The sequence below is a fragment of the Peromyscus leucopus genome, chromosome 6 (genome assembly GCF_004664715.2).
Source record: "Peromyscus leucopus breed LL Stock chromosome 6, UCI_PerLeu_2.1, whole genome shotgun sequence".
In the NCBI taxonomy this organism is placed as follows: Eukaryota; Metazoa; Chordata; class Mammalia; order Rodentia; family Cricetidae; genus Peromyscus; species Peromyscus leucopus.
In genome coordinates this window covers 91482067-91496567 of record NC_051068.1, presented here as the reverse complement: position 1 = coordinate 91496567, position 14501 = coordinate 91482067, and the positions used below count along the sequence as shown (strand labels likewise).

The following is a 14501-nucleotide window of genomic DNA, read 5'->3' as shown; positions in this document are numbered from 1 at the left end:
CCTAGTTCTTTGTGAGTCATTTAAAACTTATGCAAAAAAATTTAAATTAGGTTTTATAGCAGGCCTACAAATTAAGTAATGGACAGATGGGTTCCAAGGGTCCTGAATGTTCTTCAAGCGTAGTGTTCTTTTCCGTTTTCATTTCTGGAAGGCATCCCTTCTTACATTGGGAAAATGAGAAATGCCAAAGGGTTGCTTTAACACCGGCATTACACTACAAACTGGACACATTTTTCTGATGTGGGGAAAAAATGCTGAAAAGCACCCTGGTCCGAGTTAAGATGGCTCTCAAGAATTCTGAATATACAAGGTAAAAATATGTTGATTATAATTATAAAATTGCTACCTAGAAAAGAATCTTATCTAGATACCTGTCAAATTTCATCCTTTTGGAAGCTGGAAAAAAAATCAGAAAAATTACTTTAGTGAAAGGAGCAAGGAGAGCAGTCTCATGGAATTTAATTCTGACTAGCAAAGGAGGACTGTTATCTGCCATTAACCTAAGGATAAAGTGCTTTTCAAATCCAGAAGGAGAAACCAGAGGAAGGAAACTAGCCATTTTCATCTTCCCTAGAATTTAGTAAAGTGGTTTAAAAAATTATAGAAAAGTTAGTTACACTTTGAAAGTCAAAGACCTTGAAAGAGACTATGACTTAAGAGAATGGGCAGTTTTAAAGTGTGACTGTGGATCATATGAAGAATCAGATGCAGTTGCACCATGGACTGTGGACCATGAAAAGGAGGATGAAAGCAGAATACGTTTAAGAACGAGTCCAGAAAAGAATGGGGAGTACCAGGGGTCACATTCCAAGAGAGAGTGAGGTTTGAGGAGGGAGAGTTGGGAAATTTCCAAATAGTACCAGAGTCAATTATGTGGAGCCTCTTCAGACTACAGAAAATGAAGGCCTCATTTGTTAATAAAATTATTACAAGGAATCTCTGATGGAAACTGCCGTAGAAAGAGAAAATGGCTGCTTGGCCTCTGTTCCACTTCTGCCCTTTCCATCAAGAAGAAGGAAAGTGGAAATAGAATGGATTTGCCCATCGAAAGACAAAATAAAAAAAAAAAAAGATGGTATATTTGGAGAGATTAAATAAAAACTATCCATTCCACAGAAAGAGAAGGCTGGATATATTATTTTCTTCCTGAGTATTATGAGAGCCCTTTACTGGCTGGAAAGCAGAGTTACAACCTCAACTGAAGCCCTTAATTCCAAACTTACTCTTAGGGGGAAGATTAATGGGTCTTCCCCCAAACCTCCCTTTGTTTCCTTCCTAGATGACTATGAATATTAACTCCAAAAACTTGGAACTGCTGCCACCTGTTTCCAGTTAATGCCCTCTGTCATTTGGATGAGTAGCATACACTCAATTCTCGGTATGAATCACCTTGGAAAGGCAAGGGTGGACATGGCAGAAACTTTACTCGTGTAGAGATTTTTCCTGTGATTTTGAGCTTAAAGAATGCAGGCAGTGTTTGCAATTTCTTTTAAAATCTTGGGACAGAAGTTTTGTAGATGGCCTATATTGGATCATTAAGTGTCTTTATATATTGGCTCTCTCCCAGGCTGAATTTGAGTCAACAGGCACCTTCTTTATAGTCAGCCTTCCTGTTATTACTGTTAAAACGAAGTCGAGCTATAGGGAGTGTAGGAAGCCATGGGTGAATGAAGTCCTGAGTGAATGGGTATTGTTGACATGGGCTTGACCCTCAGCCTCATGGGAGTGCCAAAGCCTTCCCCAGGTGAAACTCACAGGGATGGCAAAGCTTTCCTGGTGATGGAGCAGGAGCATTGAGTTCGAGCAAGTGGCCAGTGTGTACAAAAACTAGCAACTGCTGCTTCCTTCCCAGGTGTTTGCTGCCTACACAGATCTCTTGCTGAGATGAATTAACCCTTTCCCCTTCACTGTACACAATAAACATGCAAAGATTCCAAGAGGCTATGGTAGTAGATGCCACTCCATCAGAGTGCACACACCTGATCTTATGTCAGCTTTTCTATATATGTGTCTGTGTGTCTGTCCTTACTTTATTCCCTCACTGCCCCAGTCAGGGTTTCAGGACCAAGCTGCAGGATTGTAGCATAGCTGAGCTAGAAGATTCTAGAATGATCTAGAACTAGGAATTTGGAATCCATATCAGAGTGGTTTTTTGTTTGGTTGGTTTTTTTGTTTGTTTGTTTTGGGGTTTTTGTGCCTTGTTTGTTTGTTGTTTGTTTGTTTTTACTAGCGTAACTCCTAACAGTTACTAATATGGGACATATACCTTTGGGCCCAGGAAGACAAATTTTTGAATAGTATCAAAATCAATTGCTCAAGGAAACAGCTTTCAGTGTTCAGTGTCTTAGTCACTGGGAAGACTGTCTCAGAACTTCATTATGCCCCATAGAATTGAAGAGTTCCCTGGTGTGTGTGTGTGTGTGTGTGTGTGTGTGTGTGTGTGTGTGTGTGTGTGTGTGTGTTTGGCAAGGGTGGGAGGATACTATAAAGCCAACACACCTATTTAGGAGGCTCAGAGTCTTAGAAATGTATTCAACCTAGCCATTTTTATGCCAGTTAAAATGTTTTAATTCATTGTGTCCTTGTACCCTCATTGTTTTCTCTCTTAGCCACTGGAAGACACCCACTAGAAGCCAAAACATCTGGATTAGGAAATGTAGGCTCAGTCTAGTGTTTTTGTATGGACCATTCAATTTGCTTAAATGTGGTTGTTCATCAAATGGGAAAAAGCTACTTCTTGCCATCTCAGTGCCCTGTGATGGCCATCTATTGAATATTTAGGAGCTTTCTCCTATTTCTTTTAGAAAGATCAGCATTACTCATTGTTTAATAATTAACTCTGACATCCCTCTCATCATTTATACCATCTACATTATGGAAAATTATTTTCCTGTTGAGCAATAAGTTCTTATTTCAAATAAAACCAAGAGGCATACAATATGAATGGATGAAGCAAGAGAATAGGAAATACAATGATGATTTATGACCTTGGGTTGTTGAAAAATTTTGTTTTTATGTCTGAGAAGAAGCTTCATAATTGACTATAGATCCCAATTTTCAGTGGATGATTCATTTTTATTTTTAACTACTTTGGGCTGCTCAGTGGAGGCCATTACAGTATTATACTCTCCATTCACCACAAGGAATATGATAGAGGAATATCATAGAACAAAACTTCCATAGACAACAGGAAACTGTCTTATCAGGTGGGAAAATGGTCACTAGAAGTTTTGGATAAACCAAGAAGTAAGAATTATAAACTGAACTCAAAGAAATCTACATTTAATATTGAAGGATGGCTGGGTGTGGTGGCACAAGCCTATGATTATAGTACTTTGGAAGGTTGAAGCAGAAAAATCAGCTAGACTCTGAGGCCAGCCTGTACTACATGGTAAGTTCCAGGCTGGATTGAGTTATAAAGTGAAATTCTATCTAAAAATTAACAAAAAGTAAGTAATAATTTCTATCCAAATTAGACATTCCAAGTCATAGTCAAAATCATTGTTCTACATAACTATGCCATTTTTATTATGTCTCATATAATTAGTAAATATTTGTGGTATTTTGGAGGTTTTTGCTATCTCAAACTTATATTAAAATGGTCTCATCACTACTTTATGGCCTGTAATGTAATTATTTCTCAGTTTTCCATGCTAATGAAAATGAGTTTATGTGTACAATGGAAGGAAAGCATGGGCATCTGCCTCTTCCCATCCTTAAAACTAGGGATGCCTTCTGAAGCTAAGTTATTTAGAGATTTCATAGCAAGAGATTAGAAAGGAATACATGCTTTAAAACATACAGAGGATATATACAGGATATATTTTAAAGAAGGGAGTTTACTAATGAAAAATTTAGAATTGGGTGTCAGCATGCTGCTAGCTGATTTTAAAATCCTAATCATACTCTGTTGGTGCTCATACATCAGTGGAAAGTGTTAATCTCCTCCTATGCTTGTGTCCCCACTACACACATGCACACACACACACACACACACACACACACAAAGGTGCACACACACACACACACACGCATGCACACATACATGTATACATGTAGGCAGGTATTCACACAAATACCATAAACTTCTAGGAGAATAAAAGAAGAAGACATGGGAAATGCTTTAAAATACCAAAATACCATAGTTGTGCTTTGATCAGTTGTATAATGAAAGAAAGATAAATGTGTTCAATGTAATTATCTTTAGGTTCAATAGATGGTTAAACAAATTGAGCTTGAAAACATAAGCTTGGAATGCTCGCATTTAAGCTGATGAGCCCCGTCAATTGGCTGGTTGTATCCAAAGCAACAATAGAATGTAGAATGTAAAGAGTACATGAATGGGAAGACTATGAATGCAAATTCAGGCCCTGGGATTAGTTTATCCCACAAAGATTATTAACATATTAGACCTCTCAACACCCTAGTAACCCATGTGTAACAATAAGAGAAGTGGAATGAGTGATACCTGCAGCACCTTTTGTCTTTATCGATTGGGAGTTAGAGATCCATACACTACTATGGAATAATAAATAAGTGGGCCACAAGATGGCGTCTGTAGCTAATGAGTCTTTTTACGTTAACCCTTGCAGTGGTTAAGCTGAACATGCAGCTTACATTGTAATTGTAGAAAAGTAGCATGTACCTCCTGGGATTCTACAGTTAGTGATACTTCTAAAATTAACACTTGGCAGATAATTCCCAGAATCTGGATTCAGACTTCTACAGAAGTGAGGTTCCCTTCCCCTCTCCGTTTCTTGTCTTCCTTTTTATCTTTATCTTTTTCTTTTTCTGTCAGTACTGGGGACTGCCAGAGCCTTTCATATGCTACACAAATGTTCTATCACTGAGCAACATATTCAGAATATTCACATATTTTATTTTGGAACAGAGACTTACTGGCTTGCCTAGCCTGCCCTTGAACTCACTCCGTAGTCCATATTTGCTTTGAAGTTGCAATCCCCCTGCCTCAGATTCCCAACTAGCTGATATTACAGTCTTGTATCACCAAGCCTGACTAGCATGTCTCCTAAACTATTCATTTTACTTGAGCCTAAAACTACAATATGGAAAACAGACTTCAAAGCTGTTAAATGAATTAATGAAAAATACCAGACTCAGTGTCTACCAGGTAGTAAGTACTCAGCGCATGTAGGCTAACAGTAGTAGCAGCAGATACGGAGAAGATTGAAAAGATTCCTCATGTGCCTGTGGATCTTACTTTTGGAAACTGTACGATGGTAATTATCTTGCAAATACCAAATACTTGAGGGAATGTTTAAATTTTTATGATCACCATATTTCATAATGGCTCTAGGCAAGCAGAACTAGACGAAATTGTAAATCATATGTAATTTCATTTGCCAACTTCTTGTCAGCCACAGTCAGCCTCTGAAACCTTCCATTTTAGTGGAAACCCATTTATTTTATATGTCGATGAATAAGCCAAGGGAAGCAGAGAGTTGCAGTAGACCTCCTCACATCCCACAAAGGTGACACAGTACAATACCAGCTCCTAAATGTAGACACTTCCATGGAAAGCTGTTGTGTCTACGGGAACATTGCCATCACACTGACTCTTTAGAAACCCTGATCACATCTGTTCAAGGGACTATTATGCACTTGGGAACTAAGAGACATTTGCCTATTCTAGTAGCAAAATGTCATCACCATCTCTGCTGAAGCACCAGGAGGATTACTTTCAAAACTCAAAGTTACTTTTGGAATTGAAGCTTAGTTTTCCTAGCATCTCATCTTCGTATATTTGAGAAGGTTTGAAGTGAATATGTAGAAACGGGGTATGTTTTCTGTGGTATGTGTCCACAGGTCTGGCTCCTTTGCCCAGCTTCAGGCTTTCAGACATCTCTGCTCTCAGAGAGCTGTTTGCCCTTTGGCTACAGGACAGAGCCACCTGGAGAGAATGCTTGCTGGATTTTCAGTTAGAGAAGATTTGTGGTGAACCTCCTTTTCAGTTCTGCCCCATCCTGGCTAACACACATCCACCACCTTACTTAGCCTTCCATGGGGTGAATCATCCATTGTGCTCTTGTGGGAAGAAACAGTACATATTCTATGAATTAGGTTTTTTTTGGTTTTGGTTTTGGTTTTGGTGTTTTGTTTTGTTTTTTAGGTTTGGTTCAGTGTTTTGTTTTGTTTGGTTTGGTTTGGTTTTTCGAGACAGGGTTTCTCTGTGTGTAGCTCTAGCTGTACTAGAATTCACTATGTAGACCAGGCTGGCCTGAACTCACAGAGATCCACTTGCGTCTTCCTCCTTCCAGAGTGCTGGGATTAAAGGTGTGCCCCCTCTCCCCTCCTCCCTGCTTGTTTTTTTTTTTAAATGTTTATTGCGTGTGTGTGAAGGTGTGCACATATCGTGGCATGCCTGGGGAGTTACAGGACAACTTCATGGAGCCAGTTCTCTCCTTCCGCCTTAGGCGCTGGGGATCCAACTCGGGTCACCTGGCTAACATGGCAAACACCTTAACTCTCTGAGCCATGTAGCCCCCAAATTCATTCTCTTAACTAAAATGGGATTGTGTGATTCCATCAGAAGATGATTCATAAAATAAAATGTGGAAAATGGTGACACAGAATTCAAATGAAAGTAGAGCCCTGTGGTTGGAGTCCCACGGTTGCCTAAGAAACTAAACTTGATTAGGCTGTCTGATACTACAGAGACTAGGTCAGTGAGGATGCCTGTGATTAATACCATTTTTAATTTATTTTTGCCCTCACTCTGATTTATAGAAACACTAGCTTCATTGATAGTAATGATTAAAAAAAAAAAAAGAAACAGTAAATGCTTAATTTACAATTCAAGGCCAAATAGATAGAAATACCTTATTTAAAAAGGCTAAATTAAAAGCAAGTATATCTAGATTTTGAGATTTTGGTAACTTTATCCTTAATGGTTTTCAGCTGTCGCAATGCTGAGCACAGCAGATGTGCACTGTCCTAAGTTGATAACTGTGTTGTGTGGACTGTCCATTGCTCAAGGTCTTGCTAAGGTTCTCTGGTTTCAGGCAAAGCAAGGAAGAATAACTAGAAATGAACAATGTTAGATGTCAGCTTTTCAAGCTTTTATTACATTTATTTATTTGTCTACTGTTTGACTGTGTACATGTGTGTGGGCACACATGCTGTAGCCGGCATGTGGAGGTCAGTAGACAGACAGCTTGCATTAGTTGGTTATTTCCTTCTACCAGGTAGATCTAAGGCAGCAGTTCTCAACTTGTGGGTCCTGACCCCTTTGGCAACCCTCTGTCTCCAAAAATATTTACATTATGGTTCATAGCAGTAGCAAAATTACAGTTATGAAGTAGCAGTGAAAAGAACTTTATGGTCAGGGGTCATGAAGAACTGTATTAAAGGGCCATGGCATTAGGAAGACTGAGAACCACTGTTCTTGGGAATAGACTCGGTTTGACAGGCCTAGCAGTAAGCCCCTTTACCAGCTGAGCCATCTTGCCCCCTTTATATTGCTTTTAAAAAGAGATATAGATTGACATGATATATGTGCCAGTTATCAGATAACTCAAGTGAACATTACCCCCACATGAATGGGAAGGAACAGTTTACTAAAAACATTTATTCACAGGAAAACAGCTGACACAGAGATTCTAAAAGAGGGCCAGCAAGATGACTCAGCACAGAAAAGCACTTGCCACCAAGCCAGGAACCAAAGAGAAAACCAGTTCCCACAAGTTTTCCTGTGCCCTCTCTTATTTATTAGGCGGCGCTGTTTACTGTGCAAGAAAAGCCAGGAAATACAACAAAACACACTATAAGAGTTTATTAGGAAAGGGAACAGAAGGGGGTGCTTAGGCCTATGGGAATGATCAGAATGATCATGCAGGAAGAGAAGGGAGGGGTACGTGGCACCCACGTTTTTGGATTCCCCTGCACATGCGCATATGGGTTTTCATAGCTGTGCCACATATGTACATATATTACACAATCTTGCTGGGGCAAATTACGTGATCACCCAGAGCACAGATTATGTAGGATGTAAGGCCCTGGGATGACCAAGCAGCTTGCCAGCTCATGTGAGGTCATGGGGGAGTGGCAAGGAATTCTATCACCCTCCAAACACATGCTGTCTCATATGCACCACACACTGACACACACAATTAAATAGTTCAATTAATAAGTGTAATAAAAACAATTTAGAAGAATTTTAAAAGTCCCTGAAGAGACTGAGTGGCATCGTGAGGTACATAGCTCAAAATCAAATCCTTAACTTTACAGATCCCAAATGTTCCTTGAACATAAACCTGAGACCAGAAATGAGGCCAGAGGACAGAAGGACAAAACTTCACGTTTAGAAACTACACAGCAGCAGGAAACTAGTTTACAAGGAAAAGGGTAGTACAGCTTTTATGTCGACCAACATGTTGGCTTTGGTTTTTCAATGTGCTCCCTCTGTGTAGCCCTCTGTTTTCATTGAGCACTAGCCGAGTGCCCAATGTATCTAGACTCCATCATCTTCAAAGGGTATGTCTACTACTGGAAGTAGAGCATGGTCGTGAGATAAATAGAGAATCAGCTTCCATATACACAGATTTCATACATATCCTTTTCCTAAAATCTGGTCACTCTGATACCTCCTGTATTTTCTTGCACACTTCTCCTCCCCAAATAGTCCTTCTTCCACTGTGTAAAAGAGAGACATCATGTTTGCCAAGGACATATTAAATGTACCCCATGGTGATATAGGAGATCTGTCATTCTTTACATATTGATAAATAAACATTAGCTATGGTCCCCAGGTTATTTACAATGCTTTAAATGTACCTAGGTTATACGAGCCTCAGTTTCCTCACTTGTAAATTAGAGTCGATGATAGTAATTGTGCACAAAAAAACCCCTATGATTTATAAAAGAACCATTGTAATGCCTTCTGTGTACTCGTAACAATGTATCCAATGTTGATTATATGTTATCCTATAGAAGTTGTTCTGTGATTTCCAGTAAACAAAATGCATAGCATCTTTTCTCTGCTCCCAGTTGGAGGATGGCGAGGAAATTACTCAATAACTAATGTCTCTTTACCATGTTTCAATAGCCTTAGTACTTTATAAATGAATGTTGGTTCACCATACTAACTGGCATAGATGGTGGCTAGCATGTCACAACCTTTATTAAACTAGCTTAGTTGAAGTACAATATGACAGTGAAAAAAGAGAGAATTTGGTTGAGGACCGGTAGCTGGAGTTTTCTCCAGTCCCGCTCAGACCCAAATAAACACACAGAGACTTACTTATAAACTGTGTGGCCGTGGCAGGCTTCTTGCTATCTAGTCCTTATATCTTAAATTAATCCATTTCTATTCATCTCTACATTGTCACGTGGCTTGTGGCTTACGGGTACTTTACTCTTGCTTCTCATGGCGGAGGCTGGCAGCATCTCCTGACTCAGCCTTCCACTTCCTAGAGTTGTCTTCTCTCCTTATCCTGCCTACACTATACTTCCTGCCCGGCTGTTGGCCAGTCAGCGTTTTATTTATCAATCAATCAGAGCAACACCTTCACAGCGTACAGAAAGATCGATATCCACAGCAAGGACCAGTGCCATTCTTGGTACCATTCAGAGTCTTTATTTGATATGAATTCTAAACAAAGAAAGCTGCTTGGAATTTCATTGTGGCTTTTACCTGGGGGATGGTCAGTTTATTTAAGTGGTAGTTTGGGCTGAGTTGTCAAAAAAGAAATGCTATTTATCTGAAAGCAGTAAATACTTCGGATGGCCCTGCAGGGTTAATAGCTGCTGGTTATGGGTGACCTCTCAGAGGAGGGGCAAGAGTGCAACCAAAAGGTTTGCAGGAAAAGTGCCTCTCCCAGCCTGTGTGCCAGGTTGTGGCTCAGACTTCTCATTGTGTTCTTCTGACATTTTTTACTTATGTTTGGTGAAACAGACCTGAAACTGAGTGTACGTCAGGAAGAAAGAACATATCTTTAAATAACCAATATTTATTGTATATCTGCATAAGAGATAAACTATAGAGTTTTGTTTTTACAGATTTTCCTTCTCAATATATAGAATTCTCATCTATTCTCAGTTTGCTGGAAATTGTTGTCTTAATTGGGAATGGATGAATTTGAAATTTGGCAAATGCTCTTCAGAATCTGTTGAGATGATTCTGTGTTTAATGTGGATAGTGATGTTGAACCTTCATTTCATGAATAAAATCCATTTGTATATTACATATAAATCTTTGATGAGATTTCTGACTTCTCTTTTCTATTTTTTTTTTTTTTAGAATTTTTGTGTCTGTTTTTCTGATTAAAATCAGTCTAGTTTTCTTCTACAGTGTCTTTGATTTGAGTGAGCTAGAAAGCTCTCCTGTGTCTTCCATTCTATTTGTATTTGTACAGAACTGGTATGATGTCTTTAAACTTTTCATGGAATTCACCACTGAATTATTTTCAGGGTGAAAATTAACTTTCAGTTTGAATTCCTTTGGGTTATCTTTTTTTCTCTTGCAGTTGCTTTGGTGATTTTTTGCCTTTTGAGTAATTGGCCATTGTTCCATTTCATCTGGATTTCAAGGGCCAAGGCACAAAGCTTGTACTGTTGCCTTCTTGAAGTCAGAGGGATCTGAGCTGATGTCTCTCCCTCCTGATAACTCTTCTCATATTTCCCTTGTCCTTGTCCCATTGTGGGGGATTGAACCTAGGACCTTGTGTATGCTAGGCAATTGTTGTACCACTAAGTTCTATAACTCTGTACCATCTTCTTTTTCGTGATTAGTAAGGCACTTTAATAGCATTACTAATCTTCTCAAAGATTCGACATTTAGTGCCATTGTTTCTCCTCTGTTTTTTTCCCATTGTCTTTTATGGATTCCTGCTCTGATTCACCCACACAAACATGCACATGAACATACATGCACACACTGCTGCTTACTTTGGCTTTAATATGTTTGCGGTCAGCTACTTTGCTCTTGCTTTTTTGGTTTTTAAAGTAGAAATTAAATGCATTGATTGGAGACCTTTTCTTCTTCTCTAATGGAGGCAATTAGAATTTCTCTGTTGGCTCCCTTAGTGGTATTTAGTGGTATGTAGAAGTTTTTGATATATTGTGATTTCTTTTTCATTCAGTTAAAACGCTTCATTATTTCACTTTTGGTTTCCTCTGTGGTCCAGCGGTATTTAAAATTCTCCTATTTAGATTGCAAATACTTGGGGGGCTTTCATGGTTGCTTCTCTTACTCATTTCTAATTAAATTCCACAGTATTCAGAGGTCATAATTCATGTGGCTTGAATCTTGTATGTATAAATATTATTTGAGACAGGATCTAATTCAGTAGCCTAGACTGGCCTGAAACTCACTATGCAGCCCGGACAAACAAATCGCAGTTCTCAAACCTCAGTCTCCTGTGTGTTGGAATTACAGGCATGTGCCACCACACTAGCCTATTGAGATTTCTCATGTTCCAGAATGTAGTGCATGAAAGATGTGTTTTCTGGGTTTGTTCTTTAGATATGCATTAGGCTAAGTTAATTGATCATGTGCTTCAAATTTTTGTCAACGTTTTTCTCTGTACACGTTACACATAAGATGACCTCAAAACAAATCATAACTATGTTTGCCCTTCTTGTATTGCTCTGTTTTTGTTTAATGTATCTTGAATTTCCAGATTTACTGCTGTAATAGATCATCCTTATCTTGATAAGGATCTTTTTTCTGAAGTCTTTAATACTAATGTAGTATTATTATTTTTCTTTTGACATGTGTTTTGTGCACACACACATGTCATTTTTCATTTTGCCATTATTTTTTAAATACTTAAAAGAAATTTATATAAAGTACAGGTGAGTCTTAGTTTTCTGTTCACAATTTATCCCCTTTATTGAGATGTGTACTCTATAGACATTTAAATTGACTATTGACAGGATTAAGTTTGAGTGTGTTGCCTTTCTGTTATTTTTTATTCATCTCATTATTTCCCTTTTCTTTCTGGCTTTGGGGGATTAATAGACACTTTTATATGATTTATTTTTCCCCCTGTTGTTGGTGTGCTATATGTATTTCTTTGTTCCATAATTTTAATGGTGTTTTAACCATTAAATATTGAGTCTCACCACCCAGTCCCAGCACATAATAAATTAACAGATAGCTTTTTCAGAACTCTCATACTAGGCAGTGTGCATGAAGTGTATGAGGTGTTGCAAACATACATGCCTCACACCTAATGTCATGAGAGCCTAAGGCACCTAAACCTGTTTGCGTCATCACTGGGTCTAGATGTCAGTGTGCACCTCTTCAGGTCCGAGTGAGTAAATCTGAGCTCCCTTTTCTCTTCTGTCAATGGGGCTAGCAATGGATTGTTTTAACAAGCTCTTCTTTCAGTCTTTGATGTGTTTTCCTCTTATTTGGTAATAGTAGCTCTCATTAAGAATTAGAATACCAGGCTGGGAAGATGGTTCACTTGGTAAAGAGCTTGCTGCACAAGCATGCACACCCAAGACAGCCCACCTAAAAATCCTGGAGCAGAGACACACATCTGTCATCCCAGTGCTAGACAGGTGGAGAACGAAGAATCTATGGTGTCTGCTGGCCACATAGTCAAAACAAGTTAGTGAAGGCCATGTTCAATGAGAGATCTTGTCTCAAAAAGCAATATAGAGAGCAATTAAAGAAGACAGCCAATGGCCTCTGTGGAAGCACAATAAGAATGTCTACATCTGTGTAAAATGTACAACACACACACACACACACACACACACACACACACACACACACACGAGGGGGAGATTAAAATATCTAAGAAATGACAGATACTCTCAAGCTGACAGGGGAAGTAGGGCAGATTGCTGTAGGAATGTGTGTACTGGGATGCATTATTAATCATTTCAATACTGGCCAACAACTACAGCTGATCCCTCTCATGGCGTTTCTGTTACACAGTGCCTTGCTACGTGGGAATCATTCCTCGCATCACAGACTGACCTCCCTTTGGAAGAAGACTCTGAAGATAAAATTTAATCCTATCAAAGACTCCTGTTTGATCTTTGAGAGACAGCGTCTATCAACCAAAGTTGCTTTTTTCTGGATTGGCTGTGCCCTTTATAGAGTGGATGACAATTGATTTTGCACTGTCTGGAAAACCAACAACTTAAAAACTCAGGTATTCCAGGTCATCAACGTGAATTTGTGATATAAACATATCTATCTAGATATATAGGTCTATTATATGATGTATATGCTATAGATCTATAGATCTGTTATATGGATAGATATTTATCTATGTCTATATGAATAGAAAGATTAGTATAATTTTAATTTTGTTCTTAAATTTATGTGCTATTAATTACATATAGAGTTTTTTTCTTACATATTTGACTGTGGTACATTACATTTTTCAATATGTTGTAAAGACTTGGTTTTAATAAAATCTTTAATAAGAAATTGGTGTCTATGATGTGTTCCTTTTCTGTCAGAGGTCACACCTCTGAAACAGTTTGTAACATTAATTCAATATCCATTATCAAGGATATTATGCATACACTTTAATGCCACCATAATCTACATTGATATTAAGAATTTGAAATAAATGTACAAAATGATTGAATATTAGTAACAATTGCTTAAAATTTTGTTAAAAATTAAGTGCTTGTTTTCAACAATGTAAGATTTTTACAAAGTAGGCTTAAATTATTGTCTTATTATTTAGAAATCTTCATAGAATCTCATTCACACTAACAAATGGATTCTTTTTTTTGATAATTTTCTGCATATCTTTATAACTCACAGGCAGCTTTTATTTTTTTTTTAAGCCTATAGCATCTTGAGCCTACCTATTACGAGGCCGTGCTGTGGGTGCTTCTGGTCCACAGTGATGAAGAACGTTTAGTGCACTTTGCAGTAGCACATGGCCTCTTTCAGAAATGGCTTGCCAAAGCATAGGTTTCCTTCACTTTCCTCAAAGCAATTAGCTTTTTATAAAACAAACAAAACAAAACAAATTAAAAAAAAAGAAAAAAAACAGACCATGGTTTGAGTGGAGTACATACCAATAACTATTACATGGAATCAATGAAAGTCACACTATATTCTGAAAACAGCTGTTACTATAAAACATATCTAACTTATACAGTTGCTTGGAGGCAGGAAGTCCAGTTCTTTCTAAAGAGTCCACTCCCTCTTTTCATTTCAGTTTCCTGGAGAAAAACTATAAACATGTTACCTTAACCAACTAATCAATCAGAACAGAAGACTTGAGAGAGTCTCACTCTGCCGTCTTGGCTGCCTGGGACTTGCTATGTAGATTAGGCTGTCTAAATTCATAGAGATACACCTGCCTCTTCCTTCCAAGTACCGGGTCACTCCATAGGTAGAATGATCGTCTTCCATTCACTCACCAAGCCCTGGTGTAATCACTAGCCCCACATAAACTGGTGACGTGGCACAAACCTGTTATCCTAGTACTTAAGGTGGAGGCAGGGGAATCAAGACTTTCTTTGAAGGTAACCTTCGGCTCCATAGCAACTTTGAAACT

General features: G+C 38.4%; 1 protein-coding gene across 1 annotated transcript in view; it reads left to right on the top strand.

Moving 5' to 3' along the window:
• The window catches only part of Snx7 (sorting nexin 7), an 82283-nt gene extending 68872 nt beyond the window's left edge, over nt 1-13411 (top strand). Inside the window, exon 9 of the mRNA XM_028890155.2 lies at nt 12911-13411. Coding sequence (XP_028745988.2) covers nt 12911-12988 — 78 coding nt within the window. The 3' untranslated portion in view covers nt 12989-13411. The remainder of the gene's footprint in view (nt 1-12910) is intronic.
• Nucleotides 13412-14501: the final 1090 nt, after the last annotated feature.